This window comes from Arachis ipaensis, chromosome B10, assembly GCF_059453495.1.
Source record: "Arachis ipaensis isolate K30076 ecotype BB chromosome B10, ASM5945349v1, whole genome shotgun sequence".
NCBI classification, from domain to species: Eukaryota; Viridiplantae; Streptophyta; class Magnoliopsida; order Fabales; family Fabaceae; genus Arachis; species Arachis ipaensis.
In genome coordinates this window covers 6437906-6463816 of record NC_142435.1, presented here as the reverse complement: position 1 = coordinate 6463816, position 25911 = coordinate 6437906, and the positions used below count along the sequence as shown (strand labels likewise).

General features: G+C 38.1%; 6 protein-coding genes across 7 annotated transcripts; 1 reads left to right on the top strand and 5 right to left on the bottom strand.

Annotated features, from left to right (window-relative positions):
* Positions 1-5780: 5780 nt before the first annotated feature.
* On the top strand, positions 5781-10299 carry LOC107622340 (neryl diphosphate diphosphatase, chloroplastic). The gene is made up of 7 exons (XM_088504646.1): positions 5781-5922; positions 6019-6298; positions 8140-8518; positions 8666-8884; positions 8983-9121; positions 9339-9587; positions 9861-10299. Exons 1-7 carry the CDS (start codon positions 5857-5859, stop codon positions 10170-10172), a joined length of 1644 nt encoding a protein of 547 aa, XP_088360772.1. The 5' UTR covers positions 5781-5856; the 3' UTR covers positions 10173-10299.
* Positions 10300-10407: 108 nt separating this feature from the next.
* LOC107620011 (uncharacterized) lies at positions 10408-11928 on the bottom strand. The gene has a single exon (XM_021113835.2). The coding sequence runs from the start codon at positions 11800-11802 to the stop codon at positions 10627-10629; it is 1176 nt and encodes a 391-aa protein (XP_020969494.1). The 5' UTR covers positions 11803-11928; the 3' UTR covers positions 10408-10626.
* A 2061-nt stretch (positions 11929-13989) lies between these two features.
* On the bottom strand, positions 13990-15335 carry LOC107622337 (uncharacterized). Its single transcript, XM_016324201.3, has one exon. It carries the CDS (start codon positions 15229-15231, stop codon positions 14047-14049), a length of 1185 nt encoding a protein of 394 aa, XP_016179687.1. The 5' UTR covers positions 15232-15335; the 3' UTR covers positions 13990-14046.
* Positions 15336-16084: 749 nt separating this feature from the next.
* On the bottom strand, positions 16085-18086 carry LOC107624258 (uncharacterized). Its single transcript, XM_016326745.3, has 2 exons — positions 17332-18086; positions 16085-17212 (listed from the first exon to the last, which is right to left on the bottom strand). The coding sequence occupies exons 1-2, from the start codon at positions 17783-17785 to the stop codon at positions 17157-17159; spliced, it is 510 nt and encodes a 169-aa protein (XP_016182231.1). The 5' UTR covers positions 17786-18086; the 3' UTR covers positions 16085-17156.
* Positions 18087-19110: 1024 nt separating this feature from the next.
* Positions 19111-21932, bottom strand: LOC107623764 (uncharacterized). Its single transcript, XM_016326129.3, has 2 exons — positions 21526-21932; positions 19111-21480 (listed from the first exon to the last, which is right to left on the bottom strand). The coding sequence occupies exon 2, from the start codon at positions 20348-20350 to the stop codon at positions 19283-19285; it is 1068 nt and encodes a 355-aa protein (XP_016181615.1). The 5' UTR covers positions 20351-21480; positions 21526-21932; the 3' UTR covers positions 19111-19282.
* LOC107623883 (multiple organellar RNA editing factor 9, chloroplastic-like) lies at positions 21553-23504 on the bottom strand. 2 transcript variants are annotated; one of them, XM_088504635.1, is made up of 5 exons: positions 23097-23504; positions 22609-22706; positions 22439-22504; positions 22153-22329; positions 21553-21932 (listed from the first exon to the last, which is right to left on the bottom strand). In XM_088504635.1, exons 1-4 carry the CDS (start codon positions 23432-23434, stop codon positions 22154-22156), a joined length of 678 nt encoding a protein of 225 aa, XP_088360761.1. In that variant the 5' UTR covers positions 23435-23504; the 3' UTR covers positions 21553-21932; position 22153. The 2 variants fall into 2 exon arrangements, with proteins under 2 accessions (XP_088360761.1, XP_088360766.1); XM_088504640.1 differs by having other exon boundaries at positions 21553-21792; positions 23097-23497.
* Between the last annotated feature and the right edge of the window lie 2407 nt (positions 23505-25911).

Sequence of the window (25911 nt, the reverse complement as noted above, 5' to 3'; positions counted from 1 at the left end):
TTCCCCCGTGGCGCTTTGCTCGGTTGTCCGGTAAGACCATAGGACGGAGGGGAGTTCGTCAGCCCAGCTTCCTTTCTTGTTGTCTAGGCGCTTCTTTAGACCAAGAAGGACGACTTTGTTTGCGGCCTCTACCTGCCCGTTTGTTTGGGGATGTTCTACCGAGGAGAACTTTTGCTTTATCCCTAGGCCAGAGAGGAACTCCATGAACTTCTTGTCTGTGAACTGGGTCCCGTTGTCTGAGATAACAACTTCCGGGATACCGAAACGGGTTATCACCTACTTCCACATGAACTTCCGACAGTTGGAGGACGATATCGTAGCCAGCGGTTCAGCCTCCACCCATTTGGTGTAGTAGTCGATGGCGACAATGAGGTATTTGACTTGTCCTGGGCTGACCGGGAAAGGCCCCAGGAGGTCGACTCCCCATTGTGCGAAAGGTCGAGTAGTCGTCAGAGAATTTAGCTCGGAGGCCGGTGCCTTGTGGAAGTTGGCGTTTTGTTGACACTTTGTGCATCTTTTGACAAATTCCTTTGAGTCTTTCATCATTGTTGGCCAATAGTATCCTGCTCGGATGAGCTTCCTTGCTAGGGCTTTGCCCCCGATGTGGTGTCCACAACACCCCTCATGGACTTTCCTAAGCACGTAGTCCATCTGGTTGGGGTGCAGACACTTCAACAGGAGCTGGCTGAGTCCCTTTTTGAATAGTTGTCCCTGTATAATTGCGTATCTGGCCGCCTCCCTTCTTAAGGCTTTGGCTGCCTTCTCATCCTCGGGCAACTTGCCGAGTTCTAGGAAGTTGGTGATGGGGTCTAGCCATGAGGGGCTTGACTTTGTCAAATGGAGGGTGACCGTTGGTTCCTTCACCATGCCTTGGATGAGGGACCGGTTACCCGACCCTGGCTTTGTGCTCGCCAGTTTAGACAGGAGGTCCGCCCGTGTGTTCCTTTCTCTTGGGACGTGTTGGATGATGACCTCCTGGAACTGACTCGTTATTTCTCTAACCTTTTCCAAGTATTTTTGCAGGAGGGGGTCCCGGGCTTGGTAGCTTCCGTTTACCTGCGAGATGAGAACTTGCGAGTCGCTGCATACTTCGACCTTTGTCGCTCCGACTTCCCGGGCTAATGTTAGTCCGCCCAAGAGAGCTTCATATTCTGCTTGGTTGTTCGACACTGGAAACTCGAACTTAGTCGATTGTTCATAGATGACCCCTGCTAGGCTTTCTAGGATGACCCCTGCTCCCCCGGACGTTTGGTTGGAGGCCCCGTCAACGTGGAGCCTCCACCGTGTGCCCGTTTCCTCGGGAGGGTCCCCCGTCACTTCAACCAGAAAGTCTGCCATTGCCTGAGCTTTGATCGCGTGCCGGGGTTCATATTGTAGGTCGTATTGGGAGAACTCGATGGCCCAGGTCATCATCCTACCGGCCAAGTCAGGCTTTTGCAGTACTTGGCGAATCGCCTGGTCCGTCCTTACGACTATACGATGGCTCTGGAAGTATTGTCTTAACCTTCGGGAGGAGACTAGGAGCGCCAGCGCTAGTTTTTCCAGCTTGCTGTATTTCAGTTCTGGTCCCTGGAGGACCCTGCTAACAAAATAAACGGGTTGTTGGGTCTTTTCCCCTTCTCTGACGAGCACCGTGGCCATTGCTTCCTCGGTTACCGATAGGTAGAGATAAAGCGGTTCTCCGGCCCTGGGTTTTCCGAGAACTGGTGGTGCCGCTAAAATCTGCTTGAAGTGGTTGAATGCCTCCTCGCATGCTGGGGTCCATTCGAACGTCATTCCTTTTTTCATTAGATTGAAGAAAGGTAGGGCTCTTGCTGCTGACGCGCCGAGGAATCGGGATAAAGCCGTTAACCTCCCGGCAAGTCGTTGGACGTCCTTGATACAGCCCGGGCTCTTCATCTGGAGAACTGCCTGACACTTCTCGGGGTTAGCTTCCACCCCTCTTTGCGTAATCATGAATCCCAAGAACTTACCGGCCTCCATGGCAAACGCGCACTTGAGCGGATTAAGCCTCATGCCGTGTTGTCGGAGGGACGAAAAAACGCCATCAAGGTCGCTAAGGAGGTCGTTGGGTCGTGTAGTCTTCGCGAGTATGTCATCCACGTAGACTTCTACTGTTTTGCCTATGAGTTCACTGAATATCTTATTCATCAGCCTTTGGTACGTGGCCCCAGCGTTTTTCAAACCGAAGGGCATCACCCTGTAACAATAGATTCCTCCCGGTGTTATGAACGCCGTTTTTTCTTCGTCAGGTCGGTGCATCGGTATCTGATTGTATCCTGAGTAGGCATCCATGAAGCTCAGATACCGGTACCCCGCCGCCGCGTCAACGAGTGCGTCAATGTTAGGTAGGGGGTAGCAATCCTTGGGACACGCCTTGTTGAGGTCAGAGTAGTCTACGCACATTCTCCACCTCCTATTGTGCTTTTTGACCAGGACCACGTTTGACAACCAAGTCGAGTAGTCCAGTTCTCGGATGAATCCTGCTTCTAGGAGGCTGGCCGTTTGCTTGGCTACCTCTTCTGCTCTTTCTTGCGACATTTTTCTCCTCCTCTGGGCCACTGGCTTGGTTCCCGCTTTGACGGCCAGATGATGCGATATGAGCTGGGGATCTATCCCGGGCATATCGGCAGGCGTCCAGGCAAAGAGGTCGGCATTAGCCCTGATCATTTCCATCAATGGCTCCTTCATTTCGTGGGGGAGGTTCCTGTTTATGAATGTGAATTTATCGTCCTCCTCGCCGACCCTGAACTTTTCCAAGTCCCCTTCTGGCTCTGGTCTAGGTTTGTCGTCTATTCTGGCGTCTAGGTCAGCCAGGAAGACCCCAGACGCTTCTTTGGATTTTTTCCTGAGGGAGAGGTTGGCGTGGTCGCAAGCGACTGCCGTTTCCAAGTCGCCTTTGATGGATCCTACGGATCCGTCATCAGTGACAAACTTCATCACCAGCAGCTTTGTGCTAATGGCGGCCCCCAGGTCGTTAATGGTTTTTCTCCCCAGGATGATGTTATAAGCCGTGGAGTCTCGTAATATTACGAAGTCCGCCATGACTGTTCGTCGCTTTTGCCCCTGTCCCACAGAGGTCGGGAGTGAGATGATTCCGTCCGGCTTGATGAAGTGGTCCCCCAACCCTATCACACCGTGCTGGTGGGTCGTCAGGTCGGCGTCCCTTAGTCCCAGGGCATCGAAAACGTTTCGAAACATGATGTTTGAGTCTGCCCCCGTATCTACCAGGATTCGTTTGACGAGGCCCGTCCCGACCCTAGCCGTGATGACCATGGGCGGACTTTCCGGTGCCTCGTCAAACCATTGGTCCTCTGGGCCGAAGGAGATGGGTGGGATACCTCGGAAACTTCTACCTGTCGAGGTGGAGACCGCTAGGACCTTGGCGTCTTTTTTCTGTGCTGACTTTGACCTTGGGGCGGTATTTCTGGCCGTTACCACGTTTACCACCGTAAGGCCGTGGTCGTCACCCTCTGGTTCCTGCCGTTGCCTTGTTGGCCGGGATCTATCTTCGCTATCGTGGTCCCGGTTACGTCTCCTTGGTTCCCGTATAAGGTGGGAGAAGTCGGCAAGTTTCCCATCCCTAATAGCTTGCTCCAGGGCGTCTTTTAGGTCGAAGCAGTCTTGGGTCTTGTGTCCGTAACCCTTGTGGTACTCGCAGTAGAGGTTCTTGTTTCCTCCCGTTCTGTCCTTCAGAGGTCGGGGCTTTGACAGTATCCCCTTTCCCGCTATTTGTTGGTAAACTTTGGTGATTGGTGCTGTGAGGGGGGTATAATTGGTGAACTTCCCAACTCGGGGGAACGGTTTGGGTGTTTTACCCGGACCGCCGTTCCTGGCGTGTTCCTTTGGTCTTTCTCTGCCTTCATAGTGCCGGGCTTGGTTGTAGGTGGGCTGCCGCTTATTGGCAGCCACGACCCGGCTGACTTCTTCGTCATTGATGTATTCTTTGGCCACGCACTGGATCTCTTGCATTGTCCAAACGGGCTTTGTGGTAAGGTGTTTCCTGAAGTCCTCATTCGAGAGCCGTTCGTCAAGCATAGACTTGCCACCGAGTCCGTTAGACCGTCAATTTCCAGGCACTCGTCATTGAAACGGTCCAGGTATTTCCTGGTCGGCTCTCCGGGTCTCTGTGTCACCCCTAGCAAATTGATTGGGTGTTTGACTTTGACAATCCTGGTCGTGAATTGAGCCAAGAAGGCGTGGCTGATGTCGGAGAATTGAGTCACCGAGCCCTGCGGGAGGTTGTTGAACCACCGTATCGCCGGGCCCGCCAAGGTGACCGGGAAGGCGCGACATCTGACCTCGTCTCCTACCCCTTCCAGATTCATTCTGGCCTCAAAGGCCGTCAAGTGTTCCAGGGGATCTTGTGTTCCATCATATTTCATGTCTGTTGGCTTGTCGAAGTGTTTCGGCAGCCGGACCTCGAGTACGGAGCGGTGGAAAGGGGTCGCTCCTATTATTACTGGTCCCCGGGTAGTTCTCCCTGGCTCGTCATTCTCCCGACGGCCGTCCTCTTCGCCTCTGTTCGACGCACGCCGTCTCTCATGTCGGGCATAAATGATGGGGTCTCGACTTCTTCTTCTGGCTCGTCCCCATCCCCCCGTGCTCTCCGACTCGTATTGGGGGCTAGGTGAGCGCCTCGAGCGGCTCCTTGAACGGGAACGGGTGGGGCTTCGCTCCGGGGTGCGTTGGTCGCGTTCTCTTTCGGCTAGCCGGCGTTCTAAGTCTTGCATCCTATGGCCCAACTCTTGCATTATCCTGGCGTGATTGTCGCCAGTTCCTCCGAAGGGGCGTCTTTCGTGAGTCTGCGTCACATCCCTCGGAGGCGACCTCTGCTGTTGTCGGGTTTCTATCGAAACGGCGCCTCCCCCAAGCACGGGAGGCGCGGCCTCGCTGCCGGTCCCCGTCTGGACTAGTACGAAGTCCATGGACGATCCCCACAGACGGCGCCAATGTTCGGTAGGTCGGTTACCGGACGGTTCGGGTCAGGACCCAGGGTGAAGGAAAGGGCTCGTCTGGTCACGGTCTTCCAGTCCGGACTGGGGAGGTCCCGAGCACGTCGTGCGAGAAAAGAGAGAGAGGGGGTGCCACCTGCAAAGACACTCCGACGCTCTTGTCAGAATATGTGCAGGCGAAATGAGGGTGGTGTAGGGATGTGACGTACCTCGGGGGAAGAGCCATTCTTCCCCTTATATACATGTCAGCCCTGGGCCCCTCTGGAGGTCAGGCCCATATTTTCAGGGACGCTGTCCCATAGCTGTGTGTGAGCTGTATGGGACGCGTGTCCGGGTCGGTTGAAGGGCGCGTAGCCGGGCCGGGTGGAGCTCGGGTCGGGTTGGCCCGCAGGAGTCCTGGGCTGGGCTGTAACAAGATATAAACAGAGACAATGTGTCCGGAGACATTAAATTACTGTATTTTGTATCAATTTTAACAGGAAAGATACAGAAACACTAACAAGAGACAATTTATTTTTTATTTTTTCTTTCATTATTCTTGTTATTTTTTTATAATTATGTTTTTTATTGTTATATTTTTCATCTCAAATTTTTTGAATAAAAAAAATGAGAATAAATTGAATTTTTATAATTTGTTCTAATTTATTATCAAACAAAATACAAAAACATAAAATTTTGTGTTTATATCCTGTCCTGTTTTTAGTGTCTTGTTCTGTGTTGTTATTAGAAACAAACCCAGCCTTACAACTAACGGCACGAAGCAACCTTATCAATAGCGTCACATGTGGATGTCGTCCCACGAATTAGACGTTGTTGGTGGTTGCTTGCTCCATGATTTGTTATTTAATGATTGCCTTTGCCAACTCTATCCACCATTCATTCAACTTGATATCTTCTAATTATGTATACCAACTTTGTTTTTCCAAGGTGTGCAGGCACAGCCATAGGCATAAGCTCCACCTTCATGGTGAGACTTCTCAACAAAATCCAACGTTCCAACATAAATATTTCTCCATCAATATTATTCATCAAAATTCCTTAAACTAATTCTTTACACTTTCAGGATGTTTTACATGCAAAACAAACTGTGATGCTGAAGGAGGCTAAGCATGTAATGAAGAAACTTATTAGCGAGGATCCAATAATGGAGAGTTTGTGCATGGTTGACTTAATCCAAAGGCTTGGCATTGAGCACCACTTTCAAGAGCACATTGAAGCCGCACTTGAGAAGCAACATTTCATAGTGACCAGAGATCCCATTGATTTTGTCCAAAGCCATCAACTTGACAAAGTTGCACTCACGTTCCGTTTACTCAGACAAGGAGGTTATTCAGTTAATGCAGGTTGTTATAAATTATAATAATGAGAAGATCTTTGAAGTAATAAAATAGATCATATATCAATTATGGTTAAATTTATAACTTCTATTAGGGAAACTAGTTAGTTTTCCTAATAAATTCTATCATATATAAGGTCCACAATTTTTATTTAAAAGTGATTACACGTTGATCTTGTATATTTGTATTCTTTTTATTAGTTATAAACTAATATTTTTATCCGTAATTATATTACGGGAATATAAATTTTTTAAAATTATGTCGATTTTGTTATGACATTATAGATTATGGCACAAAAGATTTATAGAATCAAACTACTTTTACAAAAATTAAAGATAGTAGAAAACAAAAGTTCCCGTTGGCTAAGAAGATCATGATCTCTGTAGATAAAAAATCAAATGATAAGATTTTTAGTTATTATTTCATGTGAAAGAGTTTAATTTATTACTAATAATTAATTTTAATATTCATTATCTAAAATTTGAAACGATTTAACTTGTATACTTTTGATTAGGTATTAAGTCTGTTACACAAATAGAAATAATTAATTTTTATACTTGCTATTTAAAAATAATATTTTTTTTCTCTTTATGTATATAAAAATATAATTAGATATTATCATAAAAAAGATTATATTGATAATTATAAAATTAACTCAAAATAAATTTTTTTAAACAATTGAATCTTGATTTTAACTTTTAATCATAATATTAGTATTATCTCTAAATTATATTTAATAAATATTTAAAAAAATAAAAATATAGATTAAAAAGATAAACAATAAAATTTTAAAATTAAATAAAAAAATTAAAAAATATATATATAATAATAATATTTATTTTTAAATTATATTATTTTGTTGATTTTATTTTTATAAAACAAAAAAATAGAGAATGAGAGAAAAGAAAGAAAAAGAAAAAGAATAAAACTGAAAGAGAGTGTTTGTTAATTTAAAAAAAATAATTATAATAAAAAATATCGATGACACATTTTAATTTCTCAAATTACTAATATAAAATATAAATTATAAATTATATATAGAGTGGGAAGGGTAGAGAGAAATAGAGAAAGGGAGAGAGATAGACGAGAGAAATTAGAAATGGAGTTTATTAATTTTGGATAAAAATATTTCCTCTCAATTTTAATGAGAGAATGTCATGTGAGAAATTTGGTCATTAAATTAGATAATAACATATAATATATAAATATATAATAAATTATATATAGAATGAGTAGGATAGAGAAAAATAGAAAAAAGGGAGAGAGGTAGATAAGAGAATTTAGAAAAAAAGTTTATTAATTTTAGAGAAAAATATTTTCTCTAAGTTTAATAAGAGTGTCATGTGACACATTTTGTTATTAAATTAGATAGTAATATATAATATAATATAGTTATATTTTAATTTCAATTTTAATATTTTAATTTTAATTTTAATACAATTAAAAAATATCATATTGTACATTTTGATTATCAAATTTATAATTAGTCATTGATAATGATATACAAAAAAGATAGAGTGCTTGAAGAAGAGAGAAAAGAGAAAAAAACACTTTTTAATTTTGGAGAAAAAAGATTTGATTTCAATTGTAACATGTGACATATTTTTATTTTAAAATTAATAGAAAAATAAAAGAACTCTTTAATTTAAAAAAATTGATTTTAATTGTAATAAAGAGTAATATGTAATACATTTTAGTTATAAAATTAATAAAAAAAAGTAAAATTCTTTAATTTAAAAAAAAATAATTTTAATTACAAATAAAAAATAATATATAACACATTTTAATTATAAAATTAGTAATATATATTCATTAACTAATAATCAACTACCATAATCGTTGTGCAGATATATTTGAGAGGTTGAAAAATAACAGAGTGCAGTTCGGAGAAGCATATGGCGAAGATTTGACGAGTCTCATAGCGGTACATGAAGCAGCGCAGCTAAGCATTGGAGAAGAAGATACTTCTCTTGAGGATGTGGGGCGCCTCTGCCGCGAGCTTCTTCATTCATGGCTGTCAAGGCATCATCATCATCATGAAGCTCAATATGTTGCAATCTCTCTCCAGCAACCACTTCATCACAACTTGCCTAGATTCATGGACAAAACCATCTTGCTTAGGAATTTCAAGCCCGACAAAAAATCTGTGTGCTTTGTGGAACTTGCAGAAATCAATTCCTGTATAGTTAGGCTCATGAACCAGCATGAAGCCCTTCAAGTTTCAAAGTAAGTTCTATGAGTAAATCATTTATTCATCAACTCAATTTTTTTAGTCTAGTTTATTTAGTTTAATAATCCAACAGCATACTTTATCTCACACTTTTAATCATTAATGACCAAGTGATGACGAAAAACAAAATAATCCCTTGATAGATGGTGGAAAGGGGAAGCTATGTCGAAGGAGCCGAAATTTGCAGAGTATGAAGCTCTAAAATGGTACATGTGGTCCATGGCATGCTTCACAGATCCGAGCTTTTCAGACCAAAGGCTTGAGCTTACCAAACCTATCTCTCTGGTCTACATCATTGATGACATTTTCGATGTTTATGGCACGTTGGATCAGCTTATTCTATTTACTGATGCGGTTAAGAGGTGCCTATTCTATATCATATGTATATTGACATTTAAATTTTCTTATTATTCCATTCTAATGCTTACAAGTTACAACAAATTTTTACCTCTCAATTCAGATGGGAATTGACCGGAACAGAGCACCTTCCCGAATTCATGAAAAAGTGTTTAAGTGCTCTATATGAAATTACAAATGCTTTCTCCGAAAAGATCTACAAAAAGCATGGATTGAATCCTATAAATACCCTTAAAAAATCGGTAAATGGTCCATTTATTTCATTATTTTTTATTTTATTTTTGCACAATGAGGTCATGAGGTTTCTTTAGACCAACTATTCAATTTCTTTTAAATGTATGTATAATTATCAAATAGATATAAAATTATTTAACAGATTAAATTAAAAATGAACTATCCGAATTTGCTTGGAATTGCACCAACTTGTAGCAACATTAACGCTACGTATTTCTAATGAAGTTTTTGCAATTGTTGAATGCCTCCTTGGAAGGGGCACATTGGTCTGATTCTGGTGAATTGCCAAATTCAGAGGAGTACTTGAAGCATGCAACTGTAAGCACAGGACTGCACGTGATGCTTGTCCATTCATTTTTCCTTTTCCATCAAAATATAACAAAGGAAACTCTTGCAATTTTAGACGACTTTCCAGACATTATATATTCCGTCGCAAAAATCCTTCGTCTTTGTGATGACTTAGAAGGACACAAGGTAAAATCCAAGTCTGTTCCATTATTCTTTAAGATGCACCACAAGAAAGTTATATTTAATTCCATTACAGTATACCTTATATAGCACTATATTAAACAACGAACTGAACACAGTAGTATAAAAAGGATTATGTATTCAAGTATAGCGTATAACTCTCTACCCTTTGCATATTGACGTATTAATTTAGTTGGTAGCTTTATTGACTAGTGTAATATGGTATTTTGTTTTTTTTTTTTTTTTTTGACAACACATATATTTCAATCATGAATGCAGAATAAAAATCAAAGTGGATTTGATGGGTCATACATTGAGTGCTACATGAGAGAACACCAAGAGACTTCAGCAGAAGATGCAGAAAGGCATGTTGAGGAGCTGATTTCAATGGAATGGAAGCGTCTCAATCGACAAGTGTTGGGCAGAGATCAGCAATTTCCATCGTCATTTACCAAATTCTGCCTGAGTGCTGCTAGAATGGTCCCTCTAATGTATCATTACCGCACCAATCCAAGCCTTTCCAACCTACATCAACATGTCAAGTCTATTGCTAATGCTGGTGTTGCACACGTAAATTCACTTGTACTATAAGCTTATGAACATGGACATGATTTAATTTCTTTTCAAAGAATGATCAGAAGTTGTTGTTTGCATATTAACCTTTGTTCTTTGACAGAAGACATCGCCATAAAGGATCAGATGATTTTTCATTTTAATATATGCACATGTACCAGAAATCATATGTTAGTTGATCTAATAAGAATAATGAATTTCAAAGAATACAGGAAATCACATGTATCAGTTGAAGCATAATGAATTTCAAATAATGCAGGAAATAGCATATTTAATAGGAACGAGTATAAGCATCAAAATTCGCTTCATAAGCAAAAATCCAACATCGCCTTCATTCCTGACAGATACATGTCCTACATAGTAGTAGGCTACTAGCTGAAAGGAGAAGAATTATCTCACACTGTAAGTTATAAAGACTATTAAAACCGCTTCCTTAACCAATGTGGGTTTTTAATCCCTGTTAAAGGCCAAATCAAACTTCCAACTTCTTCTTCCCCGCAAGATCGACAAGCTCAGTAGCTTCTTCAATCATCCCATTGGCAACAAACCCCTCAACCACCTGCTTCAATGCCTCTGCATCAATAGCCAATCTACCACCTTTCATAGCCTCTTTGCACAGCTGAAAAGCCAAATCAAATTCACCCTTCTCTGTAAAAAATGGCGCAAGAGTCACATAAGTAGATCGAACAGGTTCGCATTCACTCTTCACCAACTCATCATACCAAACCTTGGCTTCTTCAACATTGTCATCACCAAAAAACCCTTGAATCAACACATTGAAACAATGCACATCAGGGTTAACCCCGCTCAACTTCATCACATGAAACAACTCTACGGCATCCTTTAATCTGCCATCACCAACCATCCCACCCATCCTCAGCCTGTAACTCACAGCATCAGGCTCAACATTCCTCGTCTTCATCATTGTCCAAATCTTCTCACCCTCATCAAACCCACGCTTCTTATAAAACTGACCAAGCAGAGTATTAAAAGTGATCAAATTAGGCTCCAAGTCCAGCTCATCCATCTCATCAAGAACCCCAACAGCAGAGTCCAAATAATCCATCTTACACAATGCGTGAATGAAAACATTAAACGACACCACATCGGGTTGAATCGAATATTTGGCGCTGATTTCACGGAAAAGGCCCACGGCAACGTCGTATTGCCCAGCAGCGACGTAAGCGTTGAGGAGGGAAGAGAAAGCCAAGTTATTGCGAGAGCAATTGTGGTTTGGCATTTCGTCGAACAGTTTGCGGGCGTGGTCAGGCATGCCAGCTTTGGCGTAGAGATTGATGAGGCGAACAATGAAGCCCTCGGTGGTAATCTCCTTGTACTGCTTTTGGGCTTCAATGATCTCTTCGATCAAAGGGAAGGCCTTGGCCTTCGCAAGCTTGCGTACAACGTCGGTGTAGATGCCAACACTTCGCCGGAAGTACTTGTTTTTGCAAAGCCTCTTGAACTTGTCTACCACGTTTCGCATTGCTTCCGGCGTTTCGTAGTCGCTGGGGAGCGTGCGGAAAGATGGCGTCACGCGTCCACGTTTGCGCTTGTACTTGGATTCGGATTCGATAGCTGTGGTTGTGGCGGCGGTGATGGAGGAGGGTTTTGCGGTGAAGAGTCGACGCAGAGTACTGAGGCCAGACATGGTGTCTTCTAGTGTGTACGAATGAAATCTAAGCCTAACTGCCTAACTACCTCAACATCAGAGGAGAACACAAGTTGTTGGAAATGGAATCACACTGTTTCAATGGAATAATGCAACATCTAATTCAGGATTGGAAAATTAATTTTGATATTCTGTATATAAATAATTTTTATGTCGAATAAACTACTAATTCTTATCATGAAATATTTAAATGTTTATTATTTTTATATTTTGTATTTAGATAATAAAAAAAAGGGCAATTTACGCATCTAAATTGTTTGACCCTCAATATTACGCAAATACATTGTTTCCAAATTTAATACGCAAATGCATTGTTTCACTATTTTATGTAAACCGCTAGTAGCGGTTTACAGGTGTGCATAAACCGCTACAACCAGCCGCGGTTTATGTGTGTGAGTGTAAACCGCTACTGGCAGTAGCGGTTTACGTGCATGTGTGTGTGAGTGTATGTATGTGTATACAGCTACTGCCAGTAGCGGTTTAAGTGTATGTATGTGTATACTATTTAAATAATATTATAAATAAAAAATTTAATTTATCATTTCACAATATAATTTAAAAAATATAAATATGCATGTAATAAATTTTTTATTTGTATTTATTATTAAAATGAGATTAAATAGCAAATCAAAGAGTGAGTACTCACAGAGTACTAAAATATATAAACTAAAACTAAATTTTTTTTTTATCTTCATTCCTTCTAAAACTCATAAATGATAAAATAATTTATTTTTAGTAAAAAATTCACTAAAGCATACACTTTTTCTTTAAAAATTACTTCATTTTTTATCCATATAAATCATATGATTGCAAAAAATATATACTCCGTTTTCTTTCTCTTAATTTTTGTGTAACTTAATTTAGCGGTTTCTGTGTTCCTCTAGCGGTTTACGTTGATTAGAAAAAATGTTTGTTTATGCTAAATTAAGTTACAAAAAAAATTGAGAGAAAGAAAACGGAGTATATATTTTTTGCAATCATATGATTTATATGGATAAAAAATGAAATAATTTTTAAAGAAAAAGTGTATGATTTAGTGAATTTTTTACTAAAAATAAATTATTTTATCATTCATGAGTTTTAGAAGGGATGAAGATAAAAAAAAATTAGTCTTAGTTTATATATTTTAGTACTTTGTGAGTACTCACTCTTTGATTTGCTATTTAATCTCATTTTAATAATAAATACAAATAAAAAATTATTACATGCATATTTATATTTTTTATTTTATTCATCAAAATTATGATGCTATCACTATTATTTATCTAATTAATCAACTGTAAAATACAAATAATTTTTATTTTTTGGTATAAGACAACAAAGTTGCACAAATAAAAAAAAATCATTTAGCTAGAACCTCAAATGCAAATCAACAGCAAAGAACACAACCCATTTTCCAAACTCTCCAATCTCCTTTGTATGGTTGATATAAATAAAAGAGAATGAAGTGATTTTTAAAGAGTAAAATATATAATTTAGTAAACTTTTGGCTAAAAATAAATTATTTTATTATTTATAAATTTTAAAAGAGATGAGAATAAAAAAAATTAGTCTTGCTTTATATAATTCAATACTTTGAAGACTGTATTTTTTTATTTGTAATTTGGTCTCACTTCTAATAATAAATACAAATAAAAAATTTATTACATGCATATTTATATTTTTTAAATTATATTGTGAAATGATAAATTAAATTTTTTATTTATAATATTATTTAAATAGTATATACACATACACGTAAACCGATACTGCCAGTAGCGGTTTACACTCACATACACACGCACGTAAACCGCTGCTGGCAGCAGCGGTTTACACTCACACACTCACACACATAAACCGCGGCTGGTTGTAGCGGTTTATGCACATCTGTAAACCGCTACTGCCAGTAGCGGTTTACATAAAATAGTGAAACAATGCATTTGCGTATTAAATTTGGAAACAATGTATTTGCGTAACATTGGGGTCAAACAATTTAGATGCGTAAATTGCCCTAAAAAAAATAAAAAATATTAGAGAGTCACAAAAATTTAGTATTTTTAGTCATTATTTAATATAATTTTTTAGTTTAAAAATCAACAACATACTTTCATTCATATTGTTAAATATTGACGGATGGCATGAATAAATTGTCGGTATGTTTCGATAAATTTCTCTCAATGAAAGCTACAGAAATAGGCTATGTAGCAACCTTTGCATAACATGACCAAATATAGTAGTGCTAATCTACAAATCCTGTGGTAAATTTAGCTCGTAGCGTGGCTTGGAACTGGTATAAGCAAGTTTGGCAATCTCCTCTGCCTCTAAAGTCATGGAATTGTTCAACAGTGTATCCACCACAAGCTGCAACAGCGATCTGGGTGGACCAACAAAGCACCTGCCATTGAAGATCTCCTTGGACACCTCAAAAGCAGCCTTCAAATCACCTTTGTCACACAGGAATGGAAGAAGGATGTTAAAAGTGTGCCTATCAGGGGCAAACTCAGTGGTTGCTATTTCACTGTACCACTTCTTAGCTTCATCCAAATTATCCTCATTGACAAAACCTCTAATCAGAGCATTGATGCTGAACAAATTAGGCTTCACACCCTCTTCACTCCTCATCTTCTGGTACCACATAACAGCATCACCACTTCTTTTCTCAACACACATTCCCATTAACTTAGCATTGTAGCTCTGAACATCAGGAGCAACATGTTCATCCTCCATTCGTTTCCAAATTTTCTCACCATCCTCAAAACGACCATTTGAATACAATCCATCCAGGAGGGTATTGAAGGTTATCACATCAGGCTTCACACCCTTAAGTTCCATGTCATCAAGCATGGAACTTGCAGAATCAAAAGAACCCATTTCGCAAAAAGCCTTGATGACAGTATTGTAAGTCACCAAATTGGGCTCCACGGAAAGCTGTGTAGGCAAGTGGTTGAAAAGGGTAGGTACCATGTCAAACACGTTGGAATGCAAATAAGAAGCCAAAAGGGCATTAAGAGAGAGCACGGTACGGGGACAGTTCCTTTGAGGCATTTCATCGAACACTTTGTGCGCATTCTGCACCATGCCGGATTTGCCGTAGAGTGTGATAAGGCGGGCAGAGAAACCTTCCTTGGAGATGTCTTTGAAGGTCTTCTGGTGTTCGAGGATGTCCTCGATGGATTGGAACCGCTTAGCGAGAGCGAGGCGGCGAACGGTGCGCTCGTAAATACGGTGTTTGCTTCGGAAACGATCCGATTGGGAAGCTTGCTTGAAGGAATGAACGAGGCGGTCGAGGTCGCGCTCATTGGAGAGATCTCTTAGAAAAGACGTGATGATGGCAGAGGCAGAGGCAGAGGCAGAGGCCGAGGCAGAGGCAGAGGCCGATGATGTCGTGAACATGCGGCGAAGATTGCCATGCAACTGCCACGGCGACATGCTGCTAAGGATAAAGTAAAAGTGTAAAACTCACTCACAGAGACCGGTGTTTGTTCTGTTCTTTTTTTTTGTGTTTTTTATTCTGGTCATTTCTTTCTTTTAAAATTGAGTTTGTTGCCAAGAATTCATTTTTAAACCTATTTTAATTAAAAAATCTTATTTTGCAACTCTATTTTTGTTTATATTATTGTTATTATAAAAATACTATTTACATATCAAAATACTAAAATCAACTACGTTATATTTGTGTACAAATATGTGTAGCAACCTCTTAATTGAGTATGGGAAGACTATGTCATTTGAGCTATACCTCATTAGCACAAATATGTGTAGTTTAACTCATTCTTAATATGTATTTTATATTCTAATGTATGTATATTCTATTCTGGTGGCTAATTTTAGTGAACCTCTATGATTTATTATTAATATTGGCACTTATGCCATTCGTACTAAAATATATGTTATCATTCTTCAAAAAAAAAATATATATGTATATCAGCATATGCGCCTTTATGATTTTATGTCAATTTTCAGGGCATGAACGGTGGAAATCTCTAAGAATGTCGAATGAAAAAGTTCTTCAAGATATTATCAGTGGCATTTAGAGCAAATTAAAATGGACATTTACAGTTATTATGGCCTTCAACATTCAGCAGTTTCATTTCCAATATATTGTAAAACAAAAATCATTTCACCTCCTGCATTCCTCTAAATATGTGAAATAGATAAATCCAAAACTAGATCGTTTTCCCTCTAGTGTTGATGTTAAATTTTAGTTAGTAAATCTTCCTGCAGGCATAGTGTCATATTTTGTATGCAGCTGAAATGGAAATCACTGACATAACCGCATAGGCAATAAAGTTTAAGTTTCGTTTAACCTTGGATTGGACCTGTCTGAAAATTAAGCAAAGCTTACAAGAAACGAATTTAGAATTTCTGATTAACATAATTGCAACAACATAGATTCTGTTTGTACTGTTACTAGAATACCAATAATAGAATCAATGCTGTCTGTCTGTTTACAGCTCAAGTTCCGAAGGTGCATTGCTTCAATAACACTGAAGCTATGCACCCTGGAATACGGCGCCAGATTCCAGAATATGTGTCCAACATAGTTGTCTTACACCAAAGAAAAAGGTCTTGTCTCCAATCAATGAATTTTATATTGACTATTTGAACTGGACAAACAAGATAGTGAGTTATTTCTTTCATAGTTTCGAAAACAGAACTGAAAATTTGCATCTAAGAAATAAATTGGCAGCTGAATGACATTATTGACCGCATGATATCCAAGTCAAGTTAGTCTAATTAATAATGACCATGTAAACATCCCCATGGACCATAGTCTTCAACTTGAACTTAAAGCAATGGAGCCTTTTCTATTCAAATTTGGGAGTAAAATTTGGTTTCACCAATCAGCCAATAACAGTCATGTTAGCAGATGCAGATCCACGGAATAATTTTTGTATAGGACCACCTACTATCAAGTAGCCTTTTCTTTCAATGAATAACTTCCTTCTTAAGAATAAAAAGAAAAGGGAAAGGAAAAGGAAAAGGAAGAAAACGTGATGACATGATATGAAACAGCTTGAACATTAGAATTTAGAAATGGTATCTTCTATGATGCCTAGATTTCACTCAGAGAATTCAAACATAAAAGACTGGGTTCCACCTTACTTTATCTTTACCTTTAGCCAAATTAGGCACAACTTCCATAGACACCAAAGAATTTCCCCTTAGAAATAAAGCGGCACACAAAATTGCAGAAAGATTCTTTTTTACAATAGTAAACACCGCCATCAATTTATGAGTATGACATTCATCACAACCCTTGCTGGATCTATGCATATTGCACCATGTAACTCTTTCTAAGGAACAAAATTGAAAATAGAAAAGAAACCAACTTTTCTGAGAAACCAACTCTTTCATCTCTGATCTTGAAATCCAATAATCTTCCTTCCTGCTGTGTATAGTGAAGAACCTGCACCCCACATTGAAATTTGAAATCAACTCAGCACATAGAGAATAACCGAAATGCATCCACCAAATTCAGAAAAGGTCATCAACATTAAGAAAGAGAAAAAGAAAAAGAGAGAGGACCTTGAGATCTACAAACAGGGGGGTCTTCAAAGAGAGAGAGTGAGAGCTGTTTATGAGCAAGACCAATATCAATAAGGATGAGACCAGATGAAGGATCATTGACAATGATATCCTTCACAGGAAGCCATAGAAAAAGCTCTTCTTGAGAGAGACCTTCCAACCCTTTAAGCTGTCCAAAACTGAGGTTAGCACTGACCACAGTCTCAAACAAGACCCTGTTCTCATACTTGGCCAGACATGGACGATCTAACTGCACCTCCAAACGACCCTTCTGGTCCAATTTGTATGACTTCACACTCTCAGGGAATAGCCCTGCAGGTAAGCCATTGCTGCGAAGTAGCTCATGAATTGAAGAATATGAAGCTGTCACAACAACATCAGAAGCAGCAACAGCAAGGAGAACAAGAAGAAGAAGATGAAAGTTGGCTTCAGAAGATGTGTGTGAGATAGACATGTTGAAATAGCACCTATCTTCTGAGTGTGGACATAACACAAACACAAGAAAGGCGTTTTGGTGCTGTGAGGTTTTAAGAGGGTTTTTAAGGTATTTTATTGAAACACTATGATTGGAAGTGGGAGCCAGTTAGGACATTTGACAGAATTTCTAAGTTCTTGGTTGGATTGTATCATGTGAAATCTACAATCTGCCCTTGCGTTACAACCTAGGACATGACTCACAAAATGTGACAAGCAAGGAACCCCTATGTAATGTAGCAAATAGCACAATAAAAAACGTTACCATATAACTAATGAAAATTTAGTAGGTGGTGTGATACTGATGATAGCTTCAAAACTATATGATAAAGAATAAAATAATGATGATTCTGGTTGAAAACAACTTTGCCTTTACGATTTATGATGCTTTTTTTTTTAATTATTTTTAATTTAGGTAGTGATGTGTCTTTGTACGTAAGTTGTATGAATATCTAGCAATTGTGTCTTTTGGCGCTTTGGCCATGATTTGCGCTTGCATTTGGGGCCATGCATGCCTCTCTTTTCCTAATTATTCATGTGTTTTCTTCTTCTCTTCATCTTTTCACCATAGTAATTAAGTAATAGTGTCAACTATTATATTATAATAACCAAAGAAAGCCATGCTCCGTGGAATGTTCGAGACAACAATTATTTTGGTCTTTTGTTAATTTCGTTGATAAAACTTTAAGCAAAGAATACTAATGGTCCATGTTGTTCTTCTTTTACCTATAATTACTAATGGACTATGTTATCCATTATATCACACATTATTATTATTATTGTACATTCCTAAATCATATTCATGCGGCGTGTGGGAAGGAACTGACACACAGGCATTGATCAAAATTTATGGTAGGAGGAAAATTCGCTATGGGGGATTTGTAGGTACGATGATTTTGCCCAGACATTATTACTATTAATTTCTTCCTTCAATTCTGATCACATTTAATAGTTGTTTATGATTTTTGCTTTTTCCTTAGGTTGATTCATCTCATCAAAAACATATATAGTTGCCAGCTTGAATTACTGATATGAAAAACCTGTTGGGAAATTATCTGAGACCACCATTATTCCTTATAATTATGATTCATCTCATTCTGGTGAAACAATGTTTTCAAGGCTGTGAAACAAGTCTCTTTTTCTCCTTTTACAAGAACATCTTTCATAGAATGAGACCAACTCTTCCAACGCCATAATGCCATGAGATTTTCATAATCTCGTAACAATTATCTATGTAGAGTTTTGACAAACAGAAGAAAAGGGAGATATTTTCAACAGACATCTTAACCGGCATTGGCTTGTACATAATGAAAGCATGAAATTTTCTTTATTTTCAAAATGTTTCACTGCAAATTTTCACAATTATTAAAATTACAGAGAGACAGTACACAATACACATACAGAATACAATATTATTTGTTTACACCTTCAACTTATATATATTTCGTTACATATCTCAACAAATTGTTTTGTTGTGTCACCATGATGATCCATCAGTATATTCACTTTGCCTGTAGTGTGCTTGAGTTGGATAATGCCTTTCATATGAATGCACAAGTTCTCCTCCTCCTCCTACATGACCATAGCCACTCCCTTCTTCTTCCCCTCTGCCACCATATGGATATGGATTCCCAAAGAGATAATCTGCAGTCCCTTTCCAAATATTCTCCTGGCAATAATAGTTTCCTCTATGAGGAGCTGCTTCACAACGATGTTCTCTCTTCATACGTGACAAACAAGGCCAATACCCAAACAAAGTCTCACAGAGATCCATAGCTTCCAAGCCATATCCACTAGGAGGATACTGTGCTGGCACTTTCTTCTCATACTCATCACCCTTTTCCCCACTGTATCCATTCCCATAACCAGACCCAGAATAGTTATTTCTATCATCTTCATCATCACTTTCACTTTCCTCACTGGTATCATAGTCTTTATCTTCAATTACCTCTTCTTGATCTTTGCTACTATCTTGTGACTGAGGCATTTCTTGAGTCACTTCACGTTCAGCTTCTTTCTGGGGAATGATTGCTTTCTCATCAATTGCCTCATCAACAGTAGGCAATGGTAATGGTACTATTGGCCCAGCAGGAACAGCATCAGCGGGTGGAGCAATTGAACTTGATCCGGTGGAAGGAGGGTAGCAGATTTCATCTGAGGGTGGTAGAGGTTTTCCATAGGTCTCAGCAATATCATAACCACCACCATAAGGTGTTGGATCATATTCATCAAATTCAGGGATATTAGATTCCACGGTATTGTATGAGATCACAAGCTGAGTCATTCCATGATTGGGATCATACTCAAATGATTTTGGGTCAGTAAAATTGGTGGCAGAGTATGATATACTAGTTTGGTAACTCTGATAAGGGTAATTTGCAGAAAGATACAAACTTTGATCATACCCATAATATGGTTTATTATATTCATAGCTATTGTAAGAATTAAAGGTTGGAACTTGAGCATAATTATAAGTGGAAGCATAAGAATTGAAATTGTACTCACCATAATCAGAATCAGAATAGGGATAGCTGTAATAGGCCATGCTTTTATCTGAGTTTAGAGACTGTAGATGGAATTCAAGCTTCCTATGTTCTTCTTCAAAACCTTGTATTGTGTGGAGAAGGAAAAAGCTTTTTCCTTGACACTTAAAGTGCTTCACTTTTTTATTAGTATGAAAAAGGAAAAGTGTGTTTCCGTTGATTCTAAGTTATCTTCAGCAACCGCAGAAATCTTATCTATGCTAAAATGTGCACATGCAAGTGTAAAGTGTCAACACTCTCACCAACCCACCAAAACGGGAAGCTAAGGGGGGTGGAATCGTGCCAAAGTTTTATGAGGGATATAAATGAATTTTATGAAGAAGAAACAAATAAAAGAAAAGCATTAAGCATGCAATAGTGCCAAATTATTAATTGTGAATAGTAATACTAGGCCATAACTCATAACGATTTTTTTGAGCATCCCCAATTGAAATAATAAAATATGAAGCAAACATATTTCTAATCATTCACTGCCCGCCATATTTGTAATAAAGTATGTTTACAGCATCATAAAAATGTGTTGAGTAGGACTGTATGATGAGTAAAAATGTGCCGGATGATGTCAAACCAATTCAATCCAGCAAAGAAGTGGCCTTTGGCCCCTCCATTTGTTTCCCTATTGGAAATGAAGACAAAACTTTCAAAGCTGTATGATTTGCGATGTTAATCTTCTTTCAAGATCAAGATAAGGAGTGGTGTGGACAACCAATTAGCCCCAGCGGTGTCTGAGTGTGACATGAGAATAATAATAAATTTACATACGTAGAGGCTATAGGATTTCAGCAAGATCCACGTACTGAATAGTTTCAATATAATATTAATTATTTAACTATTAAAAAATACATTTTAATTCATAGAAGTATTATTATTAGTTATACAACACTATATTAACTGTCTACTCTTTCCCAAGTTTGCTGCTTCAGCTTGAGAAAGATTAGCAAGAGCAAAGAGCCATTCAAATCTAAACAAAGCAAGTTTAATGTGCACCATTCTATAGGCTTGAGAGGAATATCAATTTACTTGCAAAGTGTTCTATTTTGGTCGAGCAACCGAGAAATTTAAGAAATCAATATATAAACTGGTGTGTCTATGCCGTTTGTTTCTGTTAGGAAAATAGAGTTATTAGTTATTACTGCCTTTTGCTTTAGGCATTAACAAAGCTTTGCGCAAGATAAACTGCGGCAAAACTGTGACCAAGGCACCGTAGCAAAATTAAAACATCATTGATCGGCCATTTAATGTCAAGAAGCTAAATATGCACACTAAATAGTACAGTTCCTATTTGTCACTTGCCATGAATCTATAAAAGACTTGTCATAGCACCAAAAACGGGTCGATATAACGAATACCAGATTACAAACAATTACACAAATATACCCAACACCCATCTTACATGTCACCTCATAGTCCAAGAACACATATTCCTCGAGATGGGCTGCGTAACCTGGCAAGACCAATTGTATATATCTCATGAAAATCCAACAAAAGCTTAATGCCTTAATCTTCTAGTTGGTTAAATCAAGTGGCATATGATAAGGAGCTGCTTTCGTTTGGCATTACTCGGCAAAAAAACTGAAAAATTACCTGAAATAATAGTAATATAACAACTGATATCAGAGCTTGCAAGGGTATAATGAATAAAAATGCCTACAAAAAGGATCTTGCAGCAGCTGGCCTAAGACCAATAAAATGAAGTAAGCTGTAAAATTCTGTGATACATGATTTTTTAGATATAACTTGTACACACCAGATTATGGGAAATGAAAAACATGCAGAGAGTAGAACAGAATACTGAATACATTACCTCATGTAGAGGCTGAATCTGAGGCAGCTGCCTCTTGTCTTGGCCTTCTGCGCTCAGGAGGAGGGCCATCTCTCCTTCTCTCATACCTTCTGCTCTCATTCTTTGGTCCGCTACTACGTTTTGGTTGATAGGTGGGATACTTGCAAGGAATGATCTCCCCATTTATGTATTTGTCACCTAAGTTGAAGAACAATAACCAATTAACCACCCAGTTATCAGATTGTCAAGACTCATAGGGTAGAATATAACCACACAACTAATCAGTGTCTAAACTAAAGAATTTAACCTCCATAGTCTTTGTTTTTAACATCTATATACGAGTCTGGCAGCACCCAAAGAACACCAGGCAACCCTACAAGAGGAAAAATCCTAAATTAGACCAAGAAGATCCAAAAATGTTTTACCAAGTAACCACACAAGGCCACAAAGACAACTGCACGAATTATAAAACATTACCCTTGAATTTCTCAGATGTTGCTTCGTCAACAGTGCACTGGAATCCTGTGTAGGTGGTGGTGCTAAAGGCATACATGTTCTTCTTTGCCTCTTCCATGCTGACAATACACAAAGCAAAATTTGCATCAGAAGCAAAACACCAGAAGAACAAAGTTCCTCCCATATCACACACACAATACACCACTACCAATGTACCATAATCCACCAATTAGAGCCTCTTATTCATATTATGAGGTGCACAAGCAAAAGCCACACAATTTATAAGTACCCTACCCTAGACTACAAGAAACAAAGGAAGTATTGAGTGAAATGAAGCTGAACTAGTTAAGTTACAGTTTACAAGGTACAACAACGATTTCAGTAACCAGTGTCAGTGAAGAACAGAATCAACAGAAACTTTAACTAACTATAGCCAAATCTAATACATCAAAGACCCTAGTTCTATTGAAAATAATAAAATTTGAAACAAAATGGGGAAAAGGAAGAACCTTCCAAGGACGGAGGCGAGGGTATTAAGGTAAGTGTCAATCATCTGCTCGCGGGTGGGAGCAGGATCCTTGGGGAACTCCATGACAATGAGCCAGTGGTTGTAGTCGCAACCGGGAAGCATAATGGTCTCTCTTTGTTCGCTGCTGCTACTCCTCTTCGACGAGTATTCTCCATCCAAAGCCCCGAGAATCACGCTCTTCCGCCTCCCAACCACGCTGCCACTACTGGGGACCCTCCTCAAGAACCCAACGTTCTTTACTTGGTTGAAGATTGGAGTTTTAGGGTGGGATGGTAGGGTTAGGGTTTTAGCGGATAGGGAGAACGTGACCGTCGCCATTGCAGGGATTGAAGACACTTCTGTAGTTCAATCGGCAATTGCAATGTAAATATGGTTCTTCAAGATAAGGTCCTTGCTAGAGAACAATTGATATTTTTCTTGATACGGCGTCGTTTTCTTCTTTCTTTCTTCTTTTTTTTTTTTTTTTTTGTCTTGGGCTATCCCAGAAAATCCTACCCGAACCCCACCCCAACCCGCCCGACCCAAAGCCCCTTTCTGATCTTCGATCCTTGCTTGGTCCATCACGCGCTGCTTTAGCTCCAAGCACGGTATCACTGGGTTAGAACATGGGTCCTCTTTTTGGGCTTGGACCTGAATATCGGCCCAAGTTAGATCTCCAGAATGATTTGGGTCGAAAGTAAGGGAAAAAAATGGACCATATATTGGGCTTTCAACTTTTTCAGTTTTTAAGTTCAGCTTTTCCAAAATCTTCAATGAGAAAAGAGCATAATCTCGCGACCAAAAAAAAAAAAAAACTGCATAATCATGAGTTCATGACTCTGAATATATATTAATAAAATAATTATTATATATTTATATATAAATATATATATTTTTCATTTATTTATAATATTTATTTAATATTTTAATATATATTTTATACTAATGATTAATTTTGATGGTTAATTTTAGTATATAGCTGAAATAGTTGAAATAAGGTTTACATCCTAGCTAGACCTATTGGAGTAGAGTTTACATCAAACACTAAAATAAAATGTAAACAATTTGGACAAACTCGACTTATTTTCATACGAGTTTCGTAGTGGAAGTAAGAATAACACGGTTTCTTTTTGTCTCGTCTCATTCATGTTGTCACTTTCAATCTATGAAGGACTTGAATAATATCTGCAAGGCAGGTTTAAGTATCTTACATTCCTATTAGTTTGCCATCCATAAGCATAAGGTTTATATATGTGTAGTTGACCGAACAAGAGGCAAATAAATGAGTCCAAACTTGATGAGACCAAAATAACTTGATTCAACCGGAGATATCCATTCATGACGAGAGTCTTGAGATTAGGTGAAAGTCAAATCAAACTTTAATTATGTTTATAATTAAGCAGTTCAACTGAACTTGGTTATGTAGAGGTTAGAGGCCAATAGCGATTATATATACTTTATAAATACTTAAATAGCAACACATACAAAACAGTCAACGCTGTAGGTTACGTTCTATTAACCCTTTAATAATCAATATAGCGTTACGTTTAAACATTTTGTAGAGTTTGACTTAAAGATGATCCATGAAATTAATTTGAAGGTGTGTGTCTTACGGCACCAGTGAAGCTGGTTCAGCTAATATATATATATAACAACAGCAAGCAAACAAACAAAGAAAACACACCAAACTCTCTTTTATTGTCGTAGAAAATAGTTTATTATTATTATAATACTTTTGTCACAACATATTGAATTGAAGGATTGAACATAATGTTGTTTTTGTTTTAAACAATTTAATTATCGTATCATTTTTCATATTTTTCCGTTCTAAACATTTGATTTCTATGCTGTGAATTTCATATTATCCATGGTTTCTAAATAATAAGCATGACAATGTAAATTCTTTATTTCTTCAGCAATGATGGTAGGCAAGAATTTAAAGAAGTTGATGAATGCGTAAGATCAACACATCGCTCAAATCCATTTCACTACTCTTGCTTTTATTTCAAAGTTCTTTCATCCATTATAGCATAATTGACCCTATTCTAAAAAGTAAAAAGTGAAAAGGTAAAAAATTAAATAGAAAACAAAGTCACCTTTCTCTGATATTGTAATGATCTTATAAACTAATAAAATTGGGCAAAAGCCATTTAAAAAACATTTGAATTTTAGGTTCTTCATAATTTTCGGTAAAATAATGTTTGTTCAATGGATTAATTGTGTGGTGGGAATCATAGATTAGAAAAGAATGGCTTGAGATGGTTCAATCCATACATAAGACAATGGTTCAATGTATTAGTTTGAAAATTTTGAAAAAGAATAAAGAATAAGATTTATTGCGGCAGCTAGTTAGCAATTCATATGCTAAAAACAAAATTTCATTTCATTTCACATTTTTTTAAAACAAAAAGAATAGAGATTATTTTAGATAAGAGGCTGAGACAATTATGAAGTTGGAAGAATTAAACTCTGAGAAATTTATTTAAATGTGGATGTGGGACCAAAATATGTTGAAAAAAAGAATGTTTAATTTTGAATTGATCAACAAGGGTCAATCATCCATGTCAACCCCACCAAAATGAGATTAGTTTGGTGAGGTTTCGTTTTGTCCACAAATCCAATAATTAACAAAAGGACTTGTCTATTCTTTAGAATTTAATTAATATCACCGTGTGGAATGTGAACACATGACCGACTTCCATATCAAACAAGTCAATTCTGATAGTGATTGCTATATGTGAGTGGAAAACAAACCCTAAATTTTGTGTATATATTAAAATTTCACTTTTGAAAAACAAGGGAAATAAAAGTCTCTG

Coding starts and splice junctions, on each gene's coding strand:
- LOC107624258 (XM_016326745.3), bottom strand. CDS start 17,785: ATGTCTATCTCACACACATCTTCTGAAGCCAACTTTCATCTTCTTCTT. Junction 17,213..17,331: donor CCCTGTTTGTAGATCTCAAG/GTCCTCTCTCTT, acceptor TGTGGGGTGCAG/GTTCTTCACTATACACAGCA.
- LOC107623883 (XM_088504635.1), bottom strand. CDS start 23,434: ATGGCGACGGTCACGTTCTCCCTATCCGCTAAAACCCTAACCCTACCA. Junction 22,707..23,096: donor CTCGCCTCCGTCCTTGGAAG/GTTCTTCCTTTT, acceptor GTGTATTGTCAG/CATGGAAGAGGCAAAGAAGA. Junction 22,505..22,608: donor AACATCTGAGAAATTCAAGG/GTAATGTTTTAT, acceptor TTCCTCTTGTAG/GGTTGCCTGGTGTTCTTTGG.
- LOC107620011 (XM_021113835.2), bottom strand. CDS start 11,802: ATGTCTGGCCTCAGTACTCTGCGTCGACTCTTCACCGCAAAACCCTCC.
- LOC107623764 (XM_016326129.3), bottom strand. CDS start 20,350: ATGGCCTATTACAGCTATCCCTATTCTGATTCTGATTATGGTGAGTAC.
- LOC107622337 (XM_016324201.3), bottom strand. CDS start 15,231: ATGTCGCCGTGGCAGTTGCATGGCAATCTTCGCCGCATGTTCACGACA.
- LOC107622340 (XM_088504646.1), top strand. CDS start 5,857: ATGTATACCAACTTTGTTTTTCCAAGGTGTGCAGGCACAGCCATAGGC. Junction 5,923..6,018: donor GCATAAGCTCCACCTTCATG/GTGAGACTTCTC, acceptor TTACACTTTCAG/GATGTTTTACATGCAAAACA. Junction 9,588..9,860: donor ATGACTTAGAAGGACACAAG/GTAAAATCCAAG, acceptor TCATGAATGCAG/AATAAAAATCAAAGTGGATT.